At 43.9% G+C, this 26,537-nt stretch overlaps 1 protein-coding gene across 3 annotated transcripts; it reads right to left on the bottom strand.

Annotated features, from left to right (window-relative positions):
* Positions 1-451: 451 nt before the first annotated feature.
* On the bottom strand, positions 452-26,537 carry fam184b (family with sequence similarity 184 member B). 3 transcript variants are annotated; one of them, XM_086211503.1, is made up of 18 exons: positions 25,975-26,537; positions 18,078-18,266; positions 15,949-16,602; positions 15,213-15,348; positions 14,612-14,763; positions 13,972-14,517; positions 12,256-12,363; positions 11,866-12,155; positions 10,508-10,643; positions 9,017-9,136; positions 8,596-8,728; positions 8,176-8,306; positions 7,160-7,275; positions 5,642-5,998; positions 5,426-5,540; positions 3,774-3,881; positions 1,556-1,953; positions 452-1,274 (listed from the first exon to the last, which is right to left on the bottom strand). In XM_086211503.1, exons 1-18 carry the CDS (start codon positions 26,122-26,124, stop codon positions 1,202-1,204), a joined length of 3,912 nt encoding a protein of 1,303 aa, XP_086067629.1. In that variant the 5' UTR covers positions 26,125-26,537; the 3' UTR covers positions 452-1,201. The 3 variants fall into 3 exon arrangements, with proteins under 3 accessions (XP_086067629.1, XP_086067630.1, XP_086067631.1); XM_086211504.1 differs by having other exon boundaries at positions 14,612-14,760; XM_086211505.1 differs by lacking the exon at positions 9,017-9,136.

Raw genomic sequence — 26,537 nt, 5'->3', positions numbered from 1 at the left:
ACATTTGTTGGGCATTTAATTTACCAAACAAGAACAACTGATCCTTTTGTCAAAGAGCATAATTTATATTTACCATTAATTGGATATATTACAGGATCAACTTTTGACCTTCAACTGCAAACAAGTTCAGCAATTACTGAATTTTCAACATGTGAAAGTTTTATATTTATAACATTTTTCAAGAACCATTAAACTTAGATTTTTTGTGTGTGACATCATGTAGATTTGAAGTGTTTTGGCTCTTTGGGAACAAACGGGCTCAGGACGATACTCATCCACCCATGCACCCACCCACCCATCCTGGTTCCTTCCATTGGTGCCCCATCTACCACCTGCTTCTGGCTCACTTTAATTAGCATCAGGAAAATAAAGAAGCAGCATTTACAAAAACAAAATATTTAATTTTGTTCATTTAAGATTATAATACATTTTTGCATTAAAACAAGCTTCATTCTGGTGAGTGGTGTGTGTGTGTGTGTGTGTGTGTGTGTGTGTGTGTGTGTGTGTGTGTGTGTGTGTGTGTGTGTGTGTGTGTGTGTGTGTGTGTGTGTGTGTGTGTGTGTGTGGGGTTTTAATGAGGATCTTGATTGACGTCAAATGCTCCCATAGTCGCAGAGACACAATCAAGAAAAGTACATTTGCCTTGAATAATCACATGATGAGATTAGAGCAAACATTGCATTAAAAAGGAAGACTGCTTGGGGAAAAAAAGAGATGGAGACATTCCAAACTGTACAAACAAGATCCAGTGGGCCTGTTCTGAGAGGTCAGCCATGTGTTTGAGAAGCACTTTTTGGTTGAGCTTTTAGGCAATGTCTGAGATGGCCTTGCTGGTGATGAGCCCATACGTATGTAGATATTATGTCTGTGTTATACACACTCCAGTGATTTATCATTGCACAGCACATCACTGCCGGACTTGTGGTTTTCAAATCTGGCACCTGCGGTGCGGGTTCAGGGCTAATGTAGCTCTGAGCCGCTAGATTGGAGCACAGCTGAGCTCACGTCTTCCAAACTCTGCGCTCCTATTTTTGGTTCCTTCAAACCCAGCCCACTGAAGGTTTTATCTTACTCAGATATGGAGCAATGCACGAGACCTGAAAACAGATAAATCAGTGGAGCCGTGTGTGTTTGTGTGTATGAGGGGAACCGACGAATGTGTGTCAGGAGCAATGAACTGTATGTTGGGAAATGGTTGTGCTCAGAATGAGAAGTATTTGGTAAACCACTCCTGCTTCAGCCCCTCCGTCCCCCTCCGCTCCAGATACGGACCCCTGGAAAACACAAAAAGAGAAATTGGAATATTTTCTTTTCTTTACACTCAGGCTGAGAGCCACTCTCTCATTTCTAGAAGAACTGCATCATAATGAGGAAGCACAGGAGTCGGTGTGGTGGTAATGTGCAGTAAAGTGGAAACTTGTGTAAATGTATCCATCTCTCATAGAAGTCTTTAGTTTGTTAAACTTCAAGAAAGCTCTTTTGGTAAAATGTTGAATATCAATTTTTCTTTTTTGTTTATAAGAAGAAGCCACATGGCAACTAAAATGCTCCCTACCTGATTGAATGGGCCTGCAGGTATGCATGTGGGTCCTGGCAGGAAGGGGACACGTAGCGGATGCCCGTCGGCGGTGAGGGGCAGACGGGAAGTGGGGCGGTGGGCGCCGGAGTGGGAGGGATGCAGGAGGTCCGTGATCGGGCGGCACGAGGGAGGGAGGGGGAGGAATGTTGGCTGAGGGAGAGGGAGGTGTGCTTATGTGGAAGAGAAGAGGTGGAGTACTGGGGGGAGGTCTGAGGGTGGGAAGCCGATTGGAGAGGGAGGGTCGAGGAGAAGTGCTGATGGATGGAAGAAGAAGAGGAAGACGATGAGGAAGAGTGGGGAAGGAGGATGCTTCTTTCATAAGCACCGGGGTTGGGGATGCTGGTAACCCGAGGAGGTGACTCCACATGCTTCCTCTGTTAAAAGAACACATTTACACACAAGTTTTAAAAACCACCAGATCCATGTAACTCTTAATCCATCCAAACATCCATTTTCTACCACTTATTCTGTTAAGGGTCGTGGGGGGGGGGGGAGTCTAACCCAGCAGAGTATCAATCAGCCTCGTCCCCTATTGATGTCTTTGGACTGTGGGGGGAAGCTGGAGTACCAGAGAGAACCCACACAGGAACAGGGAGAACATGGAGACTCCACACAGAAAGATCCCGTGTCCGAGCCGGGGCTCAAACCTGGAACCTTCTTGCTGTGAGGCGACAGTGCTGACCACTGCACCACCACGCCGACCTCACACTTAATCCATATTTTTTAATGACAATGTGGATCCACAGTGACATCACTATAATTACTTGGTTACTAAGATGTAAAGGAACATGTCTACTTTTAGTGCCAGACAAGCACATAGATCTCCTTCTCTCCTCTATACGTCAATCATATAGCTCTAGACCTCCACCGGAGGTTACTGGTTAGCTTAGCTGTTCTGAAAGCCATCAGTAGATAAAGATGTCTAAAAAATCCTCAAATACACTTTTCTCTAAAATGGTCTTTACCTGCATTAGTAGAATTAAAGTTGTGTTTAATGTCCGCCATGAAATAACTTGGCAATTATTAACAGTAGTCACTCTTTCTGTCATCAACATGTGCTTTGTTCACCAAAGTTACAGTAGGGCTTGTAAGGTGCTGCATCTAATCACTGTGCCCAGACAGGAAGTAGTTCCGGCTATGTATCGAACTCAGAATTTACAACACCCTGCGATTCTGAGCAGTTCTTTCACAGCGAATGTTAAGCACAGTCCTAGTTCTATTAATACAGGCAGGGACTGTTTTCAAGAGAAGTGTATTTTTGCACTTTTGAGATGATTTTCTCGACTACCCCGTTGCTAGCGTTAATTGCAGCTAAGCTAAGCAGGCAGCTATCCGGTGGGGGGTTTGGAGCTCTGTAAAGCACCAAGAAAGAGAAAAAAAAATGGCTGTTTGTCCGACTCTAAAAATGATGAACAATAAGTTTATTTCTAAAAATGGTCCATTAAGGATAATTCAACATGGGCTCTACTTTCTTTGTATTTGGGTCAAAATGACTGATAATAAATAAAAATATTCCTGGAACTATTTTTTCTTCTTTTTTTATCTCATCTAATAATATATTCGTGACCTTTTTTTAAGGAGTGATGTCTATATTTATCATGTCCAATTGTTTTTTTTATTGCATGAGTGAACGTGAACAGCAGCTGGCTGTATGAATTTCCTTTGTAATCAATAAACTATCGATCCATCTGTCTATCAATCTATCTATCTATCCATCTTTATCTATCTAGCCTTTTGTCAGTCTATCTATCCATCTATCTCTATCTGTCTATCTACCTATATCTATTTATCCATCTATCCATCTTTCTATCCATCTGTCTACCTATCTATCTCCCTATCTATCCATCTATCTATCTCTCTATCCATACAGAAGGGACAAGCTGTCCTCGGTGGGAAAGTCAGAAAGAGCTGAGTGGGGAGTTTAGGGAACTGAAGACAAATGACATCTTATTCAGCTCATTCTGGGCTCAAACCTGTGCTGTATCAGTACTCTAACTAACAAGCCAAATGTCATGTTATTGAAATCAGAGTGATAGGACTGGAGGTGGGGTCTTCTCGTCCGACCGGTGATGCGTTGAGTGGGTGAGCTACTGACTCGTGCCGTGGTAACAGACGTTGATTCAGTCCAGCCAGCCCTCCTGGCTGGAAGGATGAATACATTATGTGCATAAGCTGAAGAGACAAACTAGCTCACCCTCATGGTTGGCGTGACGCTCCCGGGGCGGGTCTTGCTGTCACTGAGCCTGAGGGTGCTGTTGTCCCCGGCAACAGGAGGGTGGAGCTGCAGCTGATGCCTCTCTTCCTGGAGGGAAGGAGGATGGGGAAGGACTTTCATTGGTCTTATTCACAGTTGGTGTTTGTATGAGCGTTGTGTCTGGGGGGGGGTGTACTTGTTTTTTTAGTTGCCCCAACCTGAACAGATGGCAGACTCAGCACTCGAGCAGAGGACACTTTAAAATGTACATTTCACTGATTTATGACTGTGTTCCCATTCATTTCATTTTTAGAATTATACTCTTTTTCACTCTTAGCGGCTGCACAATTGATATGCTGCAAGAATTAGTCAAAGATTCCCGTTCGGCCATTTTTCCACTGTGTCAGCTGGCAGCTTGTGGAAATTCTCCTGACCCAAATTATATAAACTGTCCGGTTGAATAGGGTTCACCACAATGACTGTTTCAAAGTCATTCAGCAGAATAATAAATAATTCTTTTTTAAAATATTATCCAGTTGAGTGTGACTTTGAATTGTTGACCCTGGAGACCATTAAGACATTTTCAATTCAAGGTCCGCAAACTCGTTATTTCCTGAACCTTCAACTGCAAACAGTCTTTTCCCAGTCGTCATTCAGCACCGTTAATCACATTGTTCAAAATAAATATTAACCTCAACCTTGAATTTTTTTCTTGTCAACAACCAGAAACAGATTATTTGTAAACCACATCATGAAAATCCAGTTAATTATTGTGCTTACCATTGCGGTGTAAAGGTTCCGGTCACATCGTCAATGTAGTTTGTGTAACAGATTGAGTTCTCAAACCTCTACGGAACGCTAATTTGTTAGCCAACATTGGTAACCACTTAAAAAAAATGTTACCCCGGTTAAAAAGTGCAAATTTACAGTTAAAGCTGGAATAACAACCAGTTTAGACCACAGACATGCAACACGCTCAGGGGAAAGTTGCAGCGACCGGCGGGGTGCGTCAACTGCTCCTCAGAGGCAATTGATATAGATTTTTCGAAAAACCTCAGTGCTGTAGCTCATCTGTCACCTGCTATCGTCTGTCTTTCCCTTGATGAACTGCTCTGGGGATCAGCAGGAGAAACAGACTAAAGAGGGGAGATCTGTCCTGAAATTCAAAGCATACACTTGCATAAGCCCCATGTGTACTCTGTTGAGGGACTGCTCCGAATTCTCAACCCTCTCTCTTTCTTTTGAATGTTTTCTCAGTTCCACCAGTACTACGACAGCAGCAAGTAACCCACTATGGCTGTACTCATTGATGCGGCAGAAGTTCAGAGGGTTGTTCCCATGGAAACGATACACTACTTACTATCTAGTCCTATGTTAAGTGCATAGGGAGCTCATCTTTCAGACACTAAACAGGGCCCCTGAGGCACGCCCTTCTCTCATCAGTTGGCCATTTTTCTGTTAGCCATTCCAATGTCTGATGGGATATAGGGCCTGGAAACTACTTTTGTACCTGTGGCACTGTGATACACTTGGAGTCAACGAGAATAGTTTGAATATATTCAGTGTGTGTGTGTGTGTGTGTGTGTGTGTGTGTGTGTGTGTGTGTGTGTGTGTGTGTGTGTGTGTGTGTGTGTGTGTGTGTGTGTGCTTACCACTAATCGTTTAATCAGCTGGTCTCTCTCGGTCAGTCTCTCCTGGAGTTTTCCCAACTGCAGCTCATCACATCGAGGCTCCCTCCTCCTGCATCGCTCCTCACGCTCACGCAACCTGAAATCATCACAACACACACACACTTTAACTCTCAACCCAACCTGATGTTCATACAGTATATCAAACGGCCTGGCTGGGTAAAATCTTGCTCTACTCACTCATTCTCCAGTGCAACTATACGAGCCTGCAGGTGCGTCTGGGCGTTGCTGTACTCTGACACCAAACTTTGCATCTCCCTCTTGTGCTCCCTCTTTATCTCCTCCACCTCTTCTCGTCTCTTCTCCTCCTCCTTCTCCTTCCATTTCTCCTCTCCCACTTCCTCCTCTTTGATGTCCTCCTCCTTTTTTTCCTCCCAGTGTTTCTGTGACTCCTCCAGTTTCTCCATCTCCACCCTGAGTTTCTCCACTTCCTCCTTCAGACGTTGTGCTTCCTCTTCAAGTTGGGCGTCTCTCTTCTTTTGCAACTCTGCACTCTCTTCTTCTTTCTCTTCAACTTTGGGATTCTCCTGAGCTGTCCTGTGAAGAGATAACGTAGATACTACAGATGGCACTATGTAAAGAATGGAAATAATAGAAGTGGAATGTACACACATGTAAGAATTTTTTTTGTCATATTCCGCATAATACAACTATGTGACCTTTAGCTTAGCATAAATACCAATCTGTCACAGGTTCACTACTACCTACATCACTAAAGCTGGTAAAATAACACATTATATTTCATCCATTCAGAAGTGACAAACCAATTTTTATGGAGCTTTGAATACATCTACCTACACTAACCTTTTGCTAACGTTATCTCTGCTTCCTTGGAAATATATGTGGCCTGACTAATGCCTAGAAAACAATCCCAGCAGACTTCTTAGGAGTGCAGAAATCTAGTTTAAAACTCCAGCAAGTAGGGCAAGTCTTTGTAACAACTTAGCACCAAGGACGTTATGTAGTCCCTAGAGATTGTGGAGTTTCTAAAATGGAATGAGTACCACATATACCCACATAAAACTTCTCAGGTAGATGTCTGCTGAGAAATATTTTTTTCCCCACGGACAGATTTAGCCGCTCATCCACGAGCATTACATGCAACATAGAAGGAGAATCAGAAGTTGGATCTCCATAAAACATCAAACCAAAACCAGCAAAAGCCACTTCACGCTGAGCTCAAATCAATAGTGGAGTAATATTTGTATTAATGAAACCTGAGCATGGCTGCACGGTGGTGCAGTGGTCAGCACTGTGGCTTCACAGCAAGAAGGTTCCAGGTTCAAGTCTCGGCTCGGGAGCGGGATCTTTCTGTGTGGAGTCTCCATGTTCTCCCTGTGCCTGCGTGGGTTCTCTCTGGTACTCCAGCTTCCTCCCACCGTCCAAAGACATGCAATTTGGGGACGAGGCTGATTGATACTCTAAATTGACCGTAGGTATGAATGTGAGTGTGAATGGTTGTTCGTCTCTGTATGTTGGCCCTGCGATGGACTGGCGACCTGTCCAGGGTGAACCCCGCCTCTCGCCCGTAGATGCTGGGATAGGCTCCAGCCCCCCCGCGACCCTTACTAGTAGGAATAAGCGGAAGATGATGATGGATGGATGGATGGAAACCTGAGCATGGTTAGCAAGTACTGCTATACTGGTTTGAACCCTTGTACTTGCAGACTTAAATGTGTTTTTGTGTCCACTCCTTACTTTTCCTTCAGCTGTTTCTTTAGCGATGTGTTCTCTCTCTGCAGCTCCTGTACCGCACAACGGCTCTCATCCAGCTGTCGCTCAAACACCTGGTACTGGTTCTGCTGCTTCAGGTCCTTTAAACACACAAACGTGCCCACACACACGCAAGCACACACACACACACACACACACACACGCACACACACACACACTTAGGTGGTGGATATTCAGAATTTTTAAATGGTCTATGGTGCTGTAGACTAATGTTGGCATTATCCCGGAGCTGTGGAGGATAAGAATATTGGTTCTGAAAAATCTGTGTTGTGACTCAGAGTCACAACCTGCAGATATCCAGCAGGTTCATTTGCATGTGCTTCAAAGACAGATTTTACAAGCAATAAACAAGTGACATTTCTCCCAAAAGTATAATTTATCTTTCAGCGACTTAGCATTAGGTTGTCTTGATATCACAAAGTGAATTCTTGTGGATTCCAGATGTGAGAGAAGACCTGCCACATATTTACCTTGAAGCTAATAGAAGCTAACAACCTCAAACAAACTCTTAAGTGCATCATCCAAAATAATCCATGTGTTCTTCATCCAAAACTTGTATTTGAATTAAAAACAAACCAGACAACTTGTGTGCTTTAACCCCACAGCATATAGTCCCACTTCTGACAACATGTGTGGTGAAAGTGGGGAGGGGTCACTCCTCCCTGGTCTTGAACTCATCTCCACAGGGTACCAAACATGCTTGCTGACTGATTGCCAAGCCAGGCTTGTTGCACATTCAATTGTTGTGGCAGCACTCTGTCACACTAGCCAAGGGTCAACCCACCCCGGGGGTCCTTCACATGCATCACACACTGGACACGCCTCTGATGTCCTCACAGTAAGACATCCCCCTTCTGACAGCATATGAAGCGAAGGCAGAGGCTTGTCCCCCCACCCTGGTGTTACTTCAATTTGGACAAAGGGACTGAGAGATTTGTGTGTGAGTATGTGTGTAGTGGGACAGTGTGTGAGTGTGTTACCTGTTGCAGGGCCATCATTTGTGTGTGCGCCTGTAGTTGAGCCTGGAGGTCCTCAATCTGCTGCATGTGTCTCTGGGTCATCTGTCTGCTCCACTCGGTGTGCTGCTGGGTCAACTCTGCACGCTGCTTGTCTGATATCACACACACACACACACACACACACACACACACACAGAAAACAAAATCAATTTGGCCCACTGTTACAGGTACCCTTCTGCTGTTGCCATGGCGACATGTATCCATGGCAATAGCAACTTCACTGTTGAATTCATAATCCAAGTATGTGTGTGTGTGTGTGGTATGTGTGTGTGTGTGCGTGTTTGTGTGTGTGTGTGTGTGTGTGTGTGTCTGTGTCCATGCAGCTGTGTTGATGCCTGTCTTGCATGTGCTTATGCTAATGCTCATGTGTGCATGTGTTACCTAACTCCAGGTGGTGCATTGTCTGTAGTCTGTTCCTCTCTGACAGCAGATCTTCTTTCGCCTGTCTCTCAACGGCTTGCAGCTCCATAGTGTGACTGTGTCTCTCCTCGGCTAAGGACTGGGTCTGGGGCTCCTCCAACACACACGAGCACGTTTGCTTTTTACTCCAGCTTCATTACAGACACACTCTTACATGCAAAGATGCTCCCACTCGAGTACCAGTATATTGCTTTCACAGTCTGCACCACTATTATCAAAGACACTAAATTATTCATCACAAAGAAAACCTATAAGAGTGTAAATAAGATTTTTCAGCATCCTATGTGTGTGTGTGTATCTCTTTGTGTGTGTGTGTGTGTGTGTGTGTGTGTGTGTCTGTCTGTCTGTCTGTCTGTCTGTGTGTGTGTGTACGCATGTGTACTTGCAGCAGCTCCCTCAGCTTCTTATTTATCTCCTTAGTCTCCTGGACCTCCTTCCTCAGCTTGTCAATTTCAGGGTTGCCATGGCAATCATCTCCAGAGCCCGCCTTCTTTTTCTCCGCCTGCATCAGCAGGAAAATTATGAGCAAAGGATTTTTTTTTGTCTTGCCAGATGATTAATTTACAAAGTTGACTGAAATGCAGTTTTGTTTCAGAATTTGCAGAATCCCAGTTTTCTGAAAAAATAAATGAATGTAACTAACTAGACTTCATTGTGTTCTAAAACAGGATTGTAGAACTAATTAAAAATCTATTCCAGAGATTTAGCTCTGTAATGCTGGAGGTCTCAGGAGAAACAGTTTTGAACTGTCAGCAGGCAATGAGACATCTCGATATATTTAAGGTCCAAAAGCGCCCTGATGTAACTTGATCATCTTTAATTTGACTCTCCAACCTTGTAAACGCTCACGTCTTTCAAACTCTCAGCATTTATGCCTGTTTATGTCATGAATATGTCACCTCCGGCACTGAAACTGAAGTGGCATCACTAAAGCTATTTTTGTCAGAGTTCACAAAGCTTCGCTAGAGACTTATGCAATGATTTTTATAGGCGCCGTACGACTAGCAGTCCCACTGATGCCTTGAATCACTTTTGACTGAGCTCGACTCAAATGCGAAATGCTAACAGTTTCAAGATAATCGCACAATGCTTAGGCGCACTTAACACCACAATCGAGAGAGATATGGAGGGTGTGCTTTCAAGTTGGAATCACCACCAGACTAAGAGTTGTCTTTATTTTCAATTCATTCTGTGGGCTCCCTGTGTCTCTAATCTACCTTTCAAGTTTATAGGTAGACTCTTGTACTGTTGGTAATTTTATTTAGCCTAATAATTTAAATCTTTCTTGCTTAGTCATGTGCGGGCGATGCTTGATGCTGGGACTCTGTAAGAGAGCTGCTATTTTTTATTATGTTAATCAGTAATTATTCATGTATATGAATTCATTATATGGTCTGCTAAGATTCAGGTGTTGTTTATCTACGGACCTGCTTGGAGACATTTAGTCTATCCATTAATAACCAGAGAATTCAACTTATTGTTTTGTTTTTTCCAGCTTCTTCAATGCGGTATCTAAATACTGTATATTAGTATTGTAGAAATTATGTATTCATGAAATTTTCTGACATTAATCAGAAAACTTTCCATTTCTTACATTTTTTTAAAACAATGCAAAAATAGAAAACAAAAAACTACCGTATAAACAAAGGCTCATAACAGGTATGTGCAGCAATTCAATGTATTAACTGATTCACCAAACCAATAAATGAGAAACTAATCAGCAGATAAACTGATCAGATGCAGCAACCAATGAGTTGCCCATCAAACTTTGTTGCTTTAAAGACTCAAGCTGGATCTCTGTGATGGGAGCGAACTGAGCGTGACTCAGAATATGAATGATGCTCGGAGCTTTTGGGGGGGGGGGGGGGCTCACCTGCAGCTGATTCTGGAGCTCCTCTATCTGGCTGTGCAGCTCCTGCTCTCGGTTCTGCCACCTCTGTTCGCTCTCTGCAACAGCAGCATTCATCTCTATCCTGAACTCTGCTCTGAGACGATCCTCGCACTCTGCCCTGGAGGCATGCATCAGAAGGAGAAGTGAGGCAGAGCTAACCCACATACCACTTTATTATTTATTTCTTCATGCAACACTCAACTGTGCAATCATCTCACTGCCTTGTCCTTTTGTGCTTCTACTGCATTTTAAGATGAAGATTTCTCTGAAGTGTTCAGTTGACAGAGGTGATAAACAGAGGTGTGGTTGTTGTTTTTTTGTTTGTTTGTGTGTTTGTTTTGCTTTGGTAGAAGATGCTTCCTTATAATAAAGACGATTTAAAACTACAGTGTGGAACTTTTACATATAAACGAGCATCAGTTACACTCAAGCTCTTGTCAAACACATTCACATAATGCTCATTAGCTTCTCGCTATCAGGAAAATCACTCTGCATCTCACATTAAATGGGATTTTTAATTATTGTGTCTATGACGACACTAATAATAATAATAATAATTATAATAATACACATTTAAACCTCTAAAGAAAAATAACTCTCCAACAATACTACACCAGCTAAAATAACTCAAGTTTACACTGTATTTACGACGTCCCTCCATGTTGTTGTGATTACTCTCGATTCCAGAAGGGGGAGACAAAATACAGACACCATAGCTTTAAATTACGTTCAGTCGAATTAATGAAAGTGAAAACTAGAAATGACTCCAGAGCACAAACTCCCACCAAGGAGGCTGTGCGGATACAGAATGTGAACATAAAGGTCTTCAGGATCAGCAATCCAGAACACAGGACTTAATGCTTATCCCTACAAAGCCTCAATGAATTTGATCAAAATACGCTCAAATTTTTCAGTGATATCAAATCCCTCAACAATAATCGCCTAAGACATGTCCAGCAAAATGCAGCTATTATCTACATCCTGTCAAAGGCCTAGAAGACTCTCGGGGATTCGAGATCAACAATTTAATTTACTCCAGAACGTGATCAACCGTTCCTTGTACTGTTTCCTATCCTTCCACCAAATATCACGAAAATCCGTCCCTCTGCTTTTTCAGATATCCTGCTAACAGACAGACACGGCGATCTCATTAGCTCCTCAGCCGAGGTAATGAGGCTCGTTTGCATCATACTGTACACACTGTTTGTGAAGCTCTAAGCTCCTCAACTTTGATCTTCCTAGGGAACATTTAAGAGGAGCGTGAGGGGGGGATTACCAGAAAGATCAGACTTGAAATGGAAGCCTAAGCAGTTCTGGCAGTTCTATGTTTGTTCTGCTACCTGATCTGGTCCTCGGTGTGCCGCTGGCTCTGCTCTAGAAGGTTCCTCTCTGTGTTCAGACGACTCTGTTCCAGGACTTTCTCTTCCAGCCGGTGTTTGTCAGCTCTCAGGGAAGCAATCTCTCTTTGCTGTTTGTCCCGCTGCTTCTCTGCCTCGTCCTGTATCCGAGCCATTCGAGTCCGGGTCTGATGCAGTTCCTCCTCCAGACGGGAGCACTGCGGTCCACATGAGGGGGCAGCTTCAGGACCAGCCTTGTCTTTCCTCTGTTGTTGGACTATCAACCGAGACACCTGAAGACACAAACAACGAATAATATTTTAAATCACATTATTGTAACAGGCTGGAGCTAACAACTGTGAGATACACACACTTGGACTCCAGGCTCTTTACCTCACTGGTGGCATCTTTCAGTTTCAGCTCAAGTTCGTCTCTTTCCTTCTCCAGCCCGCAGCGTAGCTCCTCGCCACTTCTCCTCTCCTCCTCCAGACGTGCACATACCTTTCAAGAACATCATCAAAACCATTTAAGATTCATGTTTCACTTTTTCCATTCTGACCGGAACACACACACACACACACACATAACACACAGACCCTCATCATCTCATTACCTCGTTAATTAGTCACGATCAAGCGCACATTAGCATGAGCCTCGCAGGGTGAGCATTTCTGTGATAAAAATCATCTCCACGTTGATGTGCGCAAAGAATATTAATTAAACACACTCTTTCATAATGGCGGTTCTTAACCTGGGGATTGGGGACCCTCCAGGGGGGTCACAAGGTGACGATCAGGATAAGACATGCTTCATCATAAAATCTGTTTAATTTGAGTTCTTCAGGCTTCTACAAACAACAAAAGCTGACTTGGTCATAACCGCCATTGGCAACAGGAAGAAGGCGGAAGGTTGTAACTTTAAATTTTAGGGGTTATAAACTCAAAGTGTAGTTGATAGTTTAAAGCATGGCTGCCTGTATTTGGGCCACCATAGAGTTTGGCTCACCAGATATCAAACATAGATGAATAAACAAATGCTAACAGCAGGACAACTACCTCCAATTCGAATAATAATAATAATAATAATAATAATAATAATAATAATAATAATAATAATAATTATTATTATTATTATTATTATTATTATTGTTGTTGTTGTTGTTATTATAACAGTCCTAATCATAAAAAGATAACATAAACAAATAGAAATATGTAAGTCCCTATTAACGCCATTTTTATACAGGTTTAAATTGCTTCTTTTTTTCCCCTAACAATTAATTATTTTTCCATAATTTGATCAGGCAGCTGAATGTCAGTATAATGCTGGGATGTCGGGTGAATTGAGAAAAATATTAAAAAGTCCGTGTGGTAAACAGACAAGAAGTGTTTTGGCCCTCTGAGGGAAAAAGTTGGGGCCCCCTCAGCTCAAAGCGATGACTCCTGAAGAGTTCTGAGCAGCGAACATCCAGCAGAGTGTTGAAATGCACTAAAGTAACCGGATTTTTTAACATCCATAAATAAGTTTCCTTTATTAAATCTGCATTTGATTTTTCTGGCTGCTTAACTGGGTGTCTAAAGGTTTAGGGTTTTTTTTTTCTTTGTTGTTTTTTTTTTTTACATAATCACAAGCGCATCACACAGAACAGGAAGCATATTAATGCTGCAGCTGTATAGGGATGAAAGAAGACATTATTATTCATAGCGGCGCGTCCTTGTATCCAAAATAATTAAATTCAAAGTCTGAGTGAAAGTGAAATTAAACTGCCAAGGCTGAACAGCTGGCTGTTTTATGAAATTCAGATCCATGTGTGCCAGTCTTCATATTATGCTGTTCGTCCGAATAAAAAATGAGATGAATGTGAAGCAGTATCTCTCACGTCAGGAGATGTCTTAGTTTGAAAAGACAGCAGCTATAAGAACAGATTATAAATCATTTGTGTAGAAATGTTTGATGATAATCCAGCCTCTTGTCTGCATGTACTGCACCCATAATGCTTGATATGTCAACAAATGAGTACAAACGAGTTTTTTTTCGACTGATTTGTGCCTAAAGGTGAGTTTTTGGAGTATTCTCTCACAAAATGCAGTTCCCCCCGATCCCTGCACTGACCTCTTGGTTGGTCTTCTTCTCGGAGCTCAGAGCTTCTTGGACGCTGTGTAGTTCTGCAGCATGTCTCCTCATCACCTCCTCTATTGCCTTCCGCACCTGCTCCTTTAGCCGCTTCCTGTCCTCGTCAGCCTTTTCCACCAACCTCCTCTTCTCCTCCTCCAGCTTGTGCTGCACGCCAGCTCTCTCAACCTCCACCTGCTCGAGGTGCTTGTCCAGCTGAGAACGAACGCGAACCCTCTCCACCTCCAGTTCCTTGCGTAAACGGTCCACTTCCTCCTCCTTTTCCCTCCTCACTCGTTCTTTGACTTCCTCTACTTCTTTGTGCAGCACCTCCTTCTCCTCATCTTTTTCTCGGCGGAGTCTGTTCCTGTCCTTCTCCAGCTGATCTCTCTCTTTCTCTCTTTCCCTCTGCAAGCTTTCTCTCTCTTTTTCTATTTCCCTTTGCAGTTTATCCCTCTCGTCATCTGCGTGTTTTTGGATGCGACGCAGCTCCTCAGTCTGGGCTCTCACCATCTCTGAGCGCAGACTGGACAAGGCCTCGGCATGCTACAAAACACGTACACACACCATCAGGTATACGCACAAGAGCGAAGCGTAGACAAACACATCCGTGTATGTCAGTGTGTGTATGCATCATTACCTGACGAATCTGCCGGGCGTGGTCGCTATTTCTACCGCTGCTTTGTAGCTCCAGCTCCCTGTTCCGGCTCTGTAGACGACTCACCTGGCTCCTCAGTTCCTCCACCTCGGCGCACACACACACCTCACAGCCCCCATGGTTCAGCAACTCTTCTGACACACACACACACACACACATACACGCACATACACGCACAGAATAAACCAGATGCACGAACAAGCAAATTGATTTTGCACATAGAGGCACACCCGCGACCCTTAATGGATAAGCAGTATAGAAAATGGATGGATGGATGGATAATAGAGGCAGAATGGATTTCAAATAGACCAATGGTAAATGAGGAGGGCTTAATAATTCATTTTCATGCAATAAATAACGTTCAGAGGTTTTTGTTGTTTGTTTTTTTTGCTGACTGGGTATGATGACACTTTGATGAAACTGTTTGCCTAAGCAGATGGTGAATAATGAGCTTTTGTTCCATTTTCGGTATATATTATAATGACGTGAGTAGAAAACTTAATTAAATCAGAAAGAATAATGGAATTGTTGAGCTAAGCTGAGTTTAACTCATCATCTTAGGCAGACAGGTAAGAGGACGGACCTGCTCTACTCTGCAGCTCATCTTCTTGCAGTAGCAGCCTCTCCTTGGCGACCGCTAGCTCCTCCTCCGCCCGTTTAGCCACGCCCTCAGCCTCGGAAACACGCCTCCGATCCAGTTCTAGTTCCTCCTCTAGCTCCTTGTGGGAGTTGTAATGATGGGAGGAGGGAGTTTGACACCAGGGCAAATAAAGGGGACAAGAATAGAGAGAGAGAGAGAGGAGTTGACACAGTTAATGAGGAAGGAGAGAAGGAACAGAGAAACAAGGAGGATCATGGGAAGAAGGGAAAAAAAGAAAAGGGGGTGGATGGGTGGGTGGGATGAAATGTGGTGAGTCAGTGTGCTATCTAGCCCAGCTGTAAGCTCTTAATGGTGTGCTGTGAGGGCTTATGTCAGCTCTGTGCCAGCTCTGGTAGGGCTTCTTAATGCTCATGAGCATTGGGGAGGTAATGTGGTAGCGGTGGTGGTGCAGCGGAGCTATCCTTCTCAAACTACTCATTAGCAGATAGTTGGCAGTGGAAACAGCACTCAGGGAGGCCAGCCTGTGGTTAGACAAGTAACATCTCCCCTCTCTCTCAGCTCCCACCTTGCTCCCTCCTCTCCAATCAAAAAGAACATTAGCTGGGTGCATCAGAGACAGGAAGCTGTTATTTCCCTCCCTACTTGAAGGACTGGATGTTGAGTGATGTATGTGTGTGTGTGTGTGTGTGTGTTTGTGTGTGCGCACGCGTGTGCATACCTGTATTCGCTCTTGCAATTTGACTGTGTTCCTTTTGTTCTCTGCGAGCCTCTCCAGATGACCCTCCACCTCAGCTTCTGCCCTCTTCACTCGTTCTCTTAAAGCGCTGTGCATTCCTTTCTTCTCCTCTTCCTCTCTCTCCTCCCACCTGCACCGCTCCTCCCTCCACTCTGACTCCATCTTCCTCCTCATGTCCTCTTTCTCCTCCTTAAGATCATTCAGCTTTTGCTCCCACTGCTCCATCTCTTCTTTCACCACCCTCTTCTTCTCCTCCTCGGCTCGATCTCTCTCCTCCTTTAGGGTGTTTATCTCCTCTAGGAGTTCTTTGACTCTCTCTGAGTCCTCATCTGCCTCCTCTTTCCTTCCCTCTTCATTTTCTTTCTGTCTCTCTTGCTCTGTCCTCCTCCTCTCCTCGTCATTCCTCTGTAGCTCCTCACATCTGACATCCAGCTCTTGGATCTTCTCTGTAGCCTTCTCCAGCTCGTTGCTCAGTCTCAGGCTCTCCTCCTGGGCAACAGTGATCTGGGACTGGGCCTCCTGGAGCTCCTCCTCTGCAGCCTGACACCTCTCCTCATACTCTTTCCTCATCTCAGCCTCAGTTTCACGCTCTCTCTCCTCTGACTGGATGCGGAAGCACTCAAAGTCTGCCTGTACCTGGAAGCCCAGAGACGAATATGTTACACGCTTAGATATCAACATACTGATGTCAACAGAACGACTGGGCGCGACATGAGTCAGGGCATCGTTTCATAGAAATGTTGTTTTCTCTCAACAACATCCTGGAAAGCCAGAAAACATTTAAATTTCTCATGAAGGCGCAGACTCACACTGGCACTTAAGGTGAAAATATCACTTTCTGTGTTCACTAGGTGGCATTTGAGAACATACACACATACTGTGTTGCTGTATAACGCCTGAAGACAACACAGTGTCTTTTTTATGTAAATCAAATCTTTGTTTACAGCGGGCTGACTTCATGGAACCACTAGGTGGCTAACCACTACGTTCAGCTTGTAGACGTCCTCAGAACTCTCATCAGACGTGACGTTTGGAAAAGTTCTGAACAGGCGGAATTACAAATCGTTTATATAGAGGTTGAGATCAACTTTTTCCTTGTTGTGCAATCCTGCCAACGAAAACATGATCTCTCAGCAGAAGAGAAGGCGACTCTTGGCATCCGTGTCTGAGTTGACAAATGAACAAGCAATATTTTCTTTTTCTTGTGTGTTTATGTCATTGATGTAGGGCTGGGCGATATATACTAATATGGAAAAAAATCTCTATATTCTGAGCTCTCATTAATCAAATATCAGGGATTGTGATCAATAAAATCACCATATCTGCTTATGTCACAGTGGCCAGTGAGTAGTTCTCCTCCTACTAGTAACCCTCACACGCCAAAAGAGGTCCCACACTGGATTTACTGCTTTAGCCTGCAGAGTTCAAGTCCAGTATGGTAGTGTGATAAAATCAACTGCAACTCAATATTTGCTTGTTAGCTCTAACTTGAACTGCAAAATTATGAATTAGCGTTAGCGTTATCAATAAATCCACCATACAATATGACAATTAGACAATATAGAGTATTGAAATGATATGTATGAGCCAGCCCTACTTTGATGACAGCCATACTTGGATTTGATTTGATTTGATTCATATTTGCATCACAGCCACTGTGGCACTTGCCTGCTGAGATGCGTTCTTCCGACTACCGTCTTACTGAGGCCCCTGTCATGCTGCACTAGGATTGTGGCTACGCTGCTGGACTTCTATTGGACCACACTCTGCCTCCTGCCCACTAACAAATGGTTCACACTAAACGCTACATTTCTATCTCCTTAGTTGTTAAGATGAGTATTTTTCTAGGAAGCTCATTAGACAGTCGTGTAGGTATTTAGGACTCTTGCTTTATATGCACAGTTCATTAGGACTAGTTGAAGTAACCGCCTGCCTGAACTGGGTTAATTATAGAGGGTCACATTAGGGGAGGGGTTGATTTGTGGCTCTCACTGGGAGCATCATGCCCTTGAAAGAGGAGGTTGGCTCATCATATGATCAGGGACACACACACACACACACACACACACACACACACACACACACACACACACACACACACACACACACACCTGAGCTCCAACCCTTTGTTGCTCATCCAGGGACTCTTGCAGCTTGAGGAGTCGTGTCCTCAGCGCTGACCCCTCCCCTTCGTGACACGTCTCCATCAGGATGCGGTGCAGCTCCTCATCATGGGCATGATTTAAGGCCTGCAGGGCCGCCTCCTGCTCCTCATTCTTCATGTTCAGAGAGTAAATCACCTGGAGAGCATGGGTCACAGAGAGAGAGGCGAGAGAGAGAGAGAGAGAGAGAGGGAGAGAGAGAGAGAGAGATAACAATTCTGTCCAAATTAAATAGGTATGTGCTTTATCAATATTGCACACACTTTATCATATTTAATCATGCAGTTCCTCCTGGAATCTGTAATTGTATTTTTTGTGATTTATTTTTCAATACATTCACACAGTATTGGTTGTCATCATTAACCTATCAGGCTCCCTTCTGACACCATCAGGAGCATGAATCCAAATTCAATTCCAGTATTCAAATAAGAACTGACAGATATCAAATAATGCCCAGGCCTAGAGAACATTTCCCCTCCCTTCTGATGAGTCCGACATTATCAGAATCTTTTTTGCTGCCGCAAGATCAAATTTGCATCATTCAACGATATTCGGTAAACTGGTATTCCAGCGTCAACGGTGTCATATAAACAGGTGCAATTTGAAGGTGGAGGTCAACAGCAACAGTGAGGAGAATCTCTGGACCTTCACTCTCTTCCAGTCTATCGTCAGTTTCATCAGCACCCACAACTTTAACAGCTCCTCTGTGATGGGACGGAGATTTCTCATCATTTTCACCACCGCTTTTATAACGACAACGCGCCTCATTCATAAATGTTCATAAGACCGACAAATAGCCATTGAGCTCCACTTCCTGTCCGTGAGACTCAATTCAAGAGTTTCACAAAAATCCTATGGCATGAAGGCATGTTTTTCAGTCTGGGTACTCCGGCTTCTTCCCACAGTCCAAAGACATCAAGAGAGGACGAGGCTGATTGATACTCTAAATTGACTGTAGGTGTGACTGTGAGTGTGAATGGTTGTCTGTCTGTATGTGTTGGCCCTGTGATGGACTGGTGACCTGTCCAGGGTGAACCCTGCCTCTTGCCCAAAGCCTGCTGGGATAGACTCCAGCCCCCCCGCCACCGTTAACAGGATAAGCGGACGAAAATGAATGGATGGATGAAGGCCTAATTATTTTTTCAAGCTTTAAGTTCTGATTATTTGGGCCTGATGCCTCAGATGAACTGAAGTTAAATATTAATTCAAATGTTTTCTGTCCCCGAGGTCAAGTTAGGGAGATGAAAGTTGTCCTCATGTAACTCTTTTCCTTCCACGTCAAACTACCTACTGATGAAGCAGCGAATATTTACCGCTGGTACGGAATGACTTCCTAGCAGATCCATCATTTTTCTGCTTATTTTTGTTGTAACCAAAAAGCACACCACTGCTCCCTCCATTTAAAGTGATGATGATTCAGTTTACTCCATGGGGTTGTTTTTCTTCTGTATTCATTAAACTTTACTAGAAATAAACAGAAGGGGAAAGTGGAACAATGCTGCTTGACTGACAGACATTTTACATTACAACAGAAGTAATGGAGGTTAAAAAGCAACACTGTGTGTGTGTGTGTGTGTGTGTGTGTGTGTGTGTGTGTGTGTGTGTGTGTGTGTGTCTGTGTGTGTGTTTGTATCTAAGAGCTGTGATAGTCGGGCTTCAGTAGCTTCATGCAGACATGCATGGGGTCTCTCTCTCTCTCCCACTTCCCCATTTAGACCATGACTAACACATGAAATATGGCCTGTTTCATATTCACTCTACTTGCTACGCCGTGCCTACAGTGTCATCATCAGCTCCTACTGACCCTGACGTCTCACTTACGGAGGGGTGTGTGTGTGTGTGTGTGTGTGTGTGTGTGTGTGTGTGTGTGTGTGTGTGTGTGTGTGAGCAGAGGACACACGGGCTCATATTTTACCCCGTCGCCTCTCTGTCTGTAGCACGCAGCTGGTAGACCATTGCTGCTGGACATTCCCTTCAAGTGTGTGTGTGTGTGTGTGTGTGTGTGTGTGTGTGTGTGTGTGTGTGTGTGTGTGTGTGTGTGTGTGTGTGTGTGCAAGCGCGTGCATATCACCACCTCTTGCTTGCTTGCACACACTCTTCACGGGCATCAACACTTTCCATCTCCATATTGATAAAAGGTGTATTGTTTTTCATTCACCTGCTGACTTCAATGAAGGTCTGCCCTCCTGCTCCTCCCGGAGGTGTTGAGGTTCAAGGACAGAGCCACACTTTTTCTTTATAAACTTTTTTTTTTTTTTTTTTTTTTTTTGCCCGCAGTCACATTGTCATTCTAAAAGCTGAAAGGTTTCTCTCAGCACATTGTTGACTAAAATGACATTTGTACACTGCAGCATTACAAATGCCTTCAATATGAAAAGAGGCACCTCAAACCTAAACCATGAAGAATATCTCAAGAACAGAAATATACGAAAGCATCTGGACAAATGTTTGGCAGTGTAATGTTCATGTGAGACATCACCTCATGCCAGCATGACAGAAATAGAGGGAAAAGAATTTCTGCCCCCCGAAAAATGGGGGGTAATGCTCAGATTTTTGTCTTTTGCGATGACAGTCCAACAAAAATTACACAAAAACAAATTGCCATAGTCACTTCATCAGTATTCTTTCAGATGTACACCATGCACCCACCCCGCAAAAAGTACCACCATGAGGGTCAAGAGGGAGGATATCTGACTTCACTACAAAAAATTCATTTTCCTCATGGAATGTCGCTGCGGTCCAGGATGTGTAGGTGAAGCACAAAAAACTTTTAAAAAACTAGGAAAGCAGAAACCTGGAGGAATGTAATGTGACGGCAGCGAGACAAATCCCCACCGTGGCCTCGCTGGGATACAGTGGCACTGACCCCACCCTGAGACTCAGTACTCTCCTACTGGAACGAAATTCTTTTGAACATTTTCACTCAGCAGACACACACCTACAAAGGTTTTCTCTGAGGCGAATGAGCTTTACACTTGTTGTGGGTGTTTTCTCCATTTATAAATATCATATTATTATTATATCAATACAGTTTTTATAAAGCATACTTCAGATATATGATCTAGCATCAATGCTTCACATTTTGCTTTCCACGTGTTTAATACTGATTATGATCTATTTTTCTTTGATATATATATTCTCTTGAACGCTTTTATAACTCAGGGAAAACATTGATCCTATGGGTGGACAGGACACACACACACACACACACACACACACACACACACACACACACACACACACTTATGTTTGGGTTATTTATTAGATCAAAATGTTATGAACACTCTTACGTAAACCTGGACTAAGAGTGCAGGTTTCTTTTCATTTCTCAAGATGATCTAAGGGACTTGCACCTCCATGATGAGCGTATAAACCTCTACCTTCACTTATCAACATAGCCTGGGGGGGGGGGGGGGGTATTCAGATAATTCATTCCAAGCTGCACCGATGCTTTGAAATGATGTACACTTCCTGTCTCCTGCAGCCAAGCTCACACTACATCAGCTGACAAACAACAAGCTGTCCTGAGTCAGGAATCTGTAAGTCCCACAATATGACTGACTAGCATCAGGATATCGTGGCCCTCATGTTACTTTCTGCCACAAAAATAAATGTAACAATAGAAATGACAAAGGATATGACGAAAAAAACAACAACATGCTAGACTGGATCTTTTGTTCCAAAAACAGATGTCCCGAACGAGACCCCTAAAGAGAAACCAAAGGCACTGGGATGCTATCATTTGCAAGCCTGTTTCCAAATGTGCCACTAGTTCTGGTTTCCCGCGGGTTCTAGTGCGCCGGTCTATGTTACTGATGCACATCAGCTGCTCTGGTGGCACCAAAACCTGCCAGTGAGAGGGGAATCGAGACGGAAGTCGTGTCGTGTTGAAGGACACGTTTATATTTCTTTGTGAAACCAAAGAGGTGCAGATCCCATAAAAACTAAAGATTGAATTGTGTTTTAAATGTTTCAGGGTTCGTGATCGTTCGGTTTTCTGGTGGGAACCGGGCCTGGTTGGCCGTGATCCCCTCTTCCACCTACCCCTTGCCTCATTCGGGAATCATTGTTAACTTTGTGTAGATTATTGAGAGTAACTTGCATTCAATGTCATGACAGCAATCTCATACAACTTTTACTTAAGTTTCAAATACAAATTCTTTCTATTCGCCCAGTTGAAATATAAACATCTGTAGCAGAAAGAGTGAGAGAGATGTGTAACTGAATCTCTCGAGAGTGTCGCAAGAGGCTTGGGTAAAGTTAACTTTCTCTGGCGTTTTCTGAAAAACAGCTTTTTCTTGTCAGAATGTTTGGAGGATATGTGGCGTTTCAAAAATGGGGCAAATATTAACTTCAATCAGACATAATCTGCACTCATGTTCACTCCAAGCTGGAAGTTAGCATCAGCATGTGATTCCTCAGCTAAAAGCTAACCAGATTTTTACATTCAATTTTGGACAAAAATCCTATGGCATGAAGGCATATTTTTCAGTCCGGGTACTCCAGCTTCCTCCCACAGTCCAAAGACATCAAGAGGGGACGAGGCTGATTGATACTCTAAATTGACCGTAGGTGTGACTGTGAGTGTGAATGGTTGTCTGTCTCTATGTGTTGGTCCTGCGATGGACTGGTGACCCGTCCAGGGTGCACCCAGCTTCTCGCTTGAAGGCTGCTGGGATAGGCTCCAATCCCCACCCGTGACCCTTAACAAGATAAGTGGAAGAAAATGGATGGATGGATGGATGGATGGACGGATGGACACCACTTTCATGAATTTTCAAGCATAAATGCAACCATTAGAAGTAAAAAAAAACTAAATTATGCTACGCACATACTACAATACACAGCTTCATACTTCTGTTTTCTGCGTTATGTTTTTTAAGACATAGAAATGCTTTGAAATTCACAAGTGAACTATCCACTTATGTGTTTTATTCTGTTGAACAAAACATTAAAATAGCTTAAGCTTCTGTTAACCTCAAACCTTATTTTAGGTATTTAACCCAAAACCCTGTCCAAAAACTCCCTGAATTTGAAACAAGCAACACGGATATTTCCAACATTTCCAACTTACTCATCTACGGATTTCATTCCTCCGCCAATATATTTGACTTAATAGACCCATAAACAATTGACTTAATAGACTCAACCACGTTACCTGAAGGTCGGGCAGTGATGAGACCCATGTGAAACAGATACAGGAAATGACTCTTGATTGGGTCGTACCATTTGGAAACAGATTAGCATCCATATAAGATGAGGGTAACTTCCATTTTAGAGCATCTAATTCAAAGTTAACTAAAACAGATTAAGTTTTATTTGATTGAATACCAAAGTTTCATGATAAAGGAACTGATTAAAGTGAGTTTAAAACTGACATTTGTGAAACCTGCCTTTTAAAGGGCGGTAGCGGTCAAGATTAACGGTTCTGCCAGACTTTGATTTCGACTTCTCCGGAGTAAATTCTGAAGATGCTTGGCGTGGCAGTTTGGTGGGAGAGTGGCAAAAGGCTCTCGCTACTGTAAATCCTGCGTAGAGATGGTCGTATCGATCCTGCCAGTCGATAATGTTATTCATGTAGCCTCACGAGCCAGCGCCTGCCCTTACTGACAATAACTTCATAGTCAGCAAAGCATGAAATTAATATTCTGTCTACGGCGTAAAGGAGAGGCGAGTTGAGGCTGTTGAGATGTAGAGTAAATTGTTGGTGCACCACAGAGAGGTTAGGCAAAGAGACAGCAAGCGTGCACACACTTTCTCTTACATCCATCCCCCTCCCACACACACACACACACACACACACACACACACACACACACACACACACCTCCACTCACATCAAACAGGGCAGCTGGATTACAAAGCTGGGAACATTGTGACAGTGTAAGCTAGATAAGTACAGGAAATAACATCGACAAAATTAGAGCTGCCAATCAAAAGTGTGACGATAAACACACACTCCCAACTTGTAAAGAGACTATGACTGTGTGACTGTGCGCACGTCTGTTCAGTCTCAAGCTCATGTGAACATACACAACAGCTGGCCTGACGTGGTCAACGCTCGCTTTCTTCCCATTGGCTCGTTCGGCCACGTAAACACTCTCTGATGTGCAACCGGTTTATCTTTAGCAGCACCCATTCAAGCGGGGCAGACCCACTCTCAGTGGCAGCGAGAGGGAGAAGAAGATGAAGGAGTGTGTGTGTGTGTGGGGGGGGGGGGGGGGTGCGCATAAGTGTGAACAGGCAGACGTGAGGATGTGTGTTAAGTGCATGTGTAGACTTAATAAATATCTAAGGTTGCCACTGCTGACCCATTTACTGCCTGCTCCTTGAAAACACTCTTATGAAGCAGGTGTCACAGGCTGCAGCGTCCACACACAGGGAAATGCTGACTGCAAACAATACTAGATTTGATGATTCTTATATTCCAACGGCCCCTCAGGGTCGGAACTAAAGCGGGCAGGCAGGTCTTAAATAAAGTTCCACTAGAGTCTAGAACCGAAATGTTAGGACGGAAAGGATGAGACAGAAGAAGAAGAAGGACTGGCACGTCGCCTTAACAGCCACGGACACATGTCCTGACCCCTCATCTGCGTCATCTTTATATGCCAGAATCAAAACACACACACACTCATAAATACATGCTGTATTTCACTGCACTGGACACACTGAACTCCAGTGCTACACAGAGGTGAAGCCATGAGGGAGGATGAGAAATGCACAGTCATCAGTAATTGTCACAGCTCAACAAGCGATGGGTCATGCCCTGCCTCTGTAAGCATTATTGTGGGGCAGAGACCAGGGAGAATCCCATACAGCAGCCAGGCTTGCTGCAAGAACACGCCGGAGGTTCGGCCGCTGCTCCTGCTGTCATGATTCCTGCACATCCATAACCATGCAAAAACACGAAGCACATCAGTGCGAATGGATCGAATCATCCAGAAAAAAATACATGATTTACTGCTTATAGGGCCATCAAAACGGAGGTGTGTACAGCTTTCACATTCATGTTTATCAATTGGATTTTAATCAATAACAAATTAGAGGGTTTTTGCCAGAGCTGCAACAATTAATCAGTCAGAAAATGAATCAACTATTTTTTGATAATGGAGTCTCATTTTTTCCAAGCAAACATTTGCTGATTCCAGATGATTAAATATCAAGATGCACTGCTTTTTGTCATTTTTGACAGACATGATGACTAGTCCCTTAATTTCGGTCTGCTGGCTGGACAAAACAAAAGCAATTTGAACACATCAGTGGCAAATTCTGATGTGCATTTGTTCAAATTTAACTGATTTTTTTTTTGTAGACAAAATGATTAACTGGTATATCATGAAAATAATCTAAATAGAAATCACTGATGAGAATAATTGTAAAACAGTCACAGTCCTAATGTGCAATAACTGCAATGTGAGGTATTTTAATTTTGATATTTTTCAGTGCCAATCAATAAGAATCAATTAATATCTTAAATACAATTGTAATTCCTGCATTGGATTGGTGTTCTGATCGGCTCAGATTACTGGAGATCTCCGTTCTGAGCTCTCAGTAATCCAGGTGACTGTGTCAGTCACGAAGACCAGAAACCCCGATCCAAGTTTTTCTGTCAGTACCAGAAATAATCATGAGTGACAATTGGAACTGGAGATGCTTTCATTTATGATGCTGGTAAAGGCTATTCTTGATTGTTCTGCTTGGACTCGTCAGGGTTTCTCCTATCATGCCTGTCACCAGGTCGATCCCTGTGAAGGCAAAGCGGCAGGCGGCCATCAGATCATCCCGTCAGCCTGACGGACAGCCCCGGGGACAGCGCGCCTCTCCGGGGCTCACCGGCGGCTCTTACCTTGGTCAGCTGCGCGATCTTCTTGCACATCTTGCTGTGCATCTGGTAGTCGTACAGCTCCTGCTCAATGTTCGAGAACTCTGCCGCAGTCCCGTTAATGGCAGAGCCCGGCCCGGGGGGCTGTGCAGCCTTACCGGCGCCTGTAGCCATAACGAAACCCCACAAGGGAACTTCCGAGATGGGAGGATTGTCAGAGATGATCCCGCCGACTCTCAAACGCGAAACCCCACCTAGATCGTGTCAACTTTTTACTGGAGCATCTCATTCCTCCGTCGGTAGACCCCCTCCCTGGAACAGCAGCTCGAACAATTGGCTGGGAAACATTTGATAACAGATCGGCGGGGCTCTCCTGGTGCGTTCCGGTTGCTGCCCCCCTCTCCGGCTGTCCGCCCGGTGCTCGCGGAGGTCACACGCTGGAAGTCCATCGGGGACGCGCTCGCGCCGACCGACCCTTCCCTGCTGCCAACGGATATTTTTTACTCTCGGCGCTGGAAGATGAAGGCACGGAGACCAACCACCTGTCTCGCAGCAGGGGCGGAGAGGGGCGTGTGTATCCCGTGGAA

This window comes from Aulostomus chinensis, chromosome 8 (genome assembly GCF_037954235.1).
Source record: "Aulostomus chinensis isolate RoL2024-O1b breed Wild chromosome 8, RoL_Achi_v1.0, whole genome shotgun sequence".
NCBI lineage: Eukaryota > Metazoa > Chordata > Actinopteri > Syngnathiformes > Aulostomidae > Aulostomus > Aulostomus chinensis.
Note: the sequence above shows the minus strand (reverse complement) of the source record. Positions and strands in the feature narration are given on the sequence as shown.

Coding starts and splice junctions, on each gene's coding strand:
- fam184b (XM_086211503.1), bottom strand. CDS start 26,124: ATGGCTACAGGCGCCGGTAAGGCTGCACAGCCCCCCGGGCCGGGCTCT. Junction 3,882..5,425: donor AGCTGATTAAACGATTAGTG/GTAAGCACACAC, acceptor CCTTCCCTCCAG/GAAGAGAGGCATCAGCTGCA. Junction 1,954..3,773: donor GCGTCACGCCAACCATGAGG/GTGAGCTAGTTT, acceptor TTCTTTTAACAG/AGGAAGCATGTGGAGTCACC.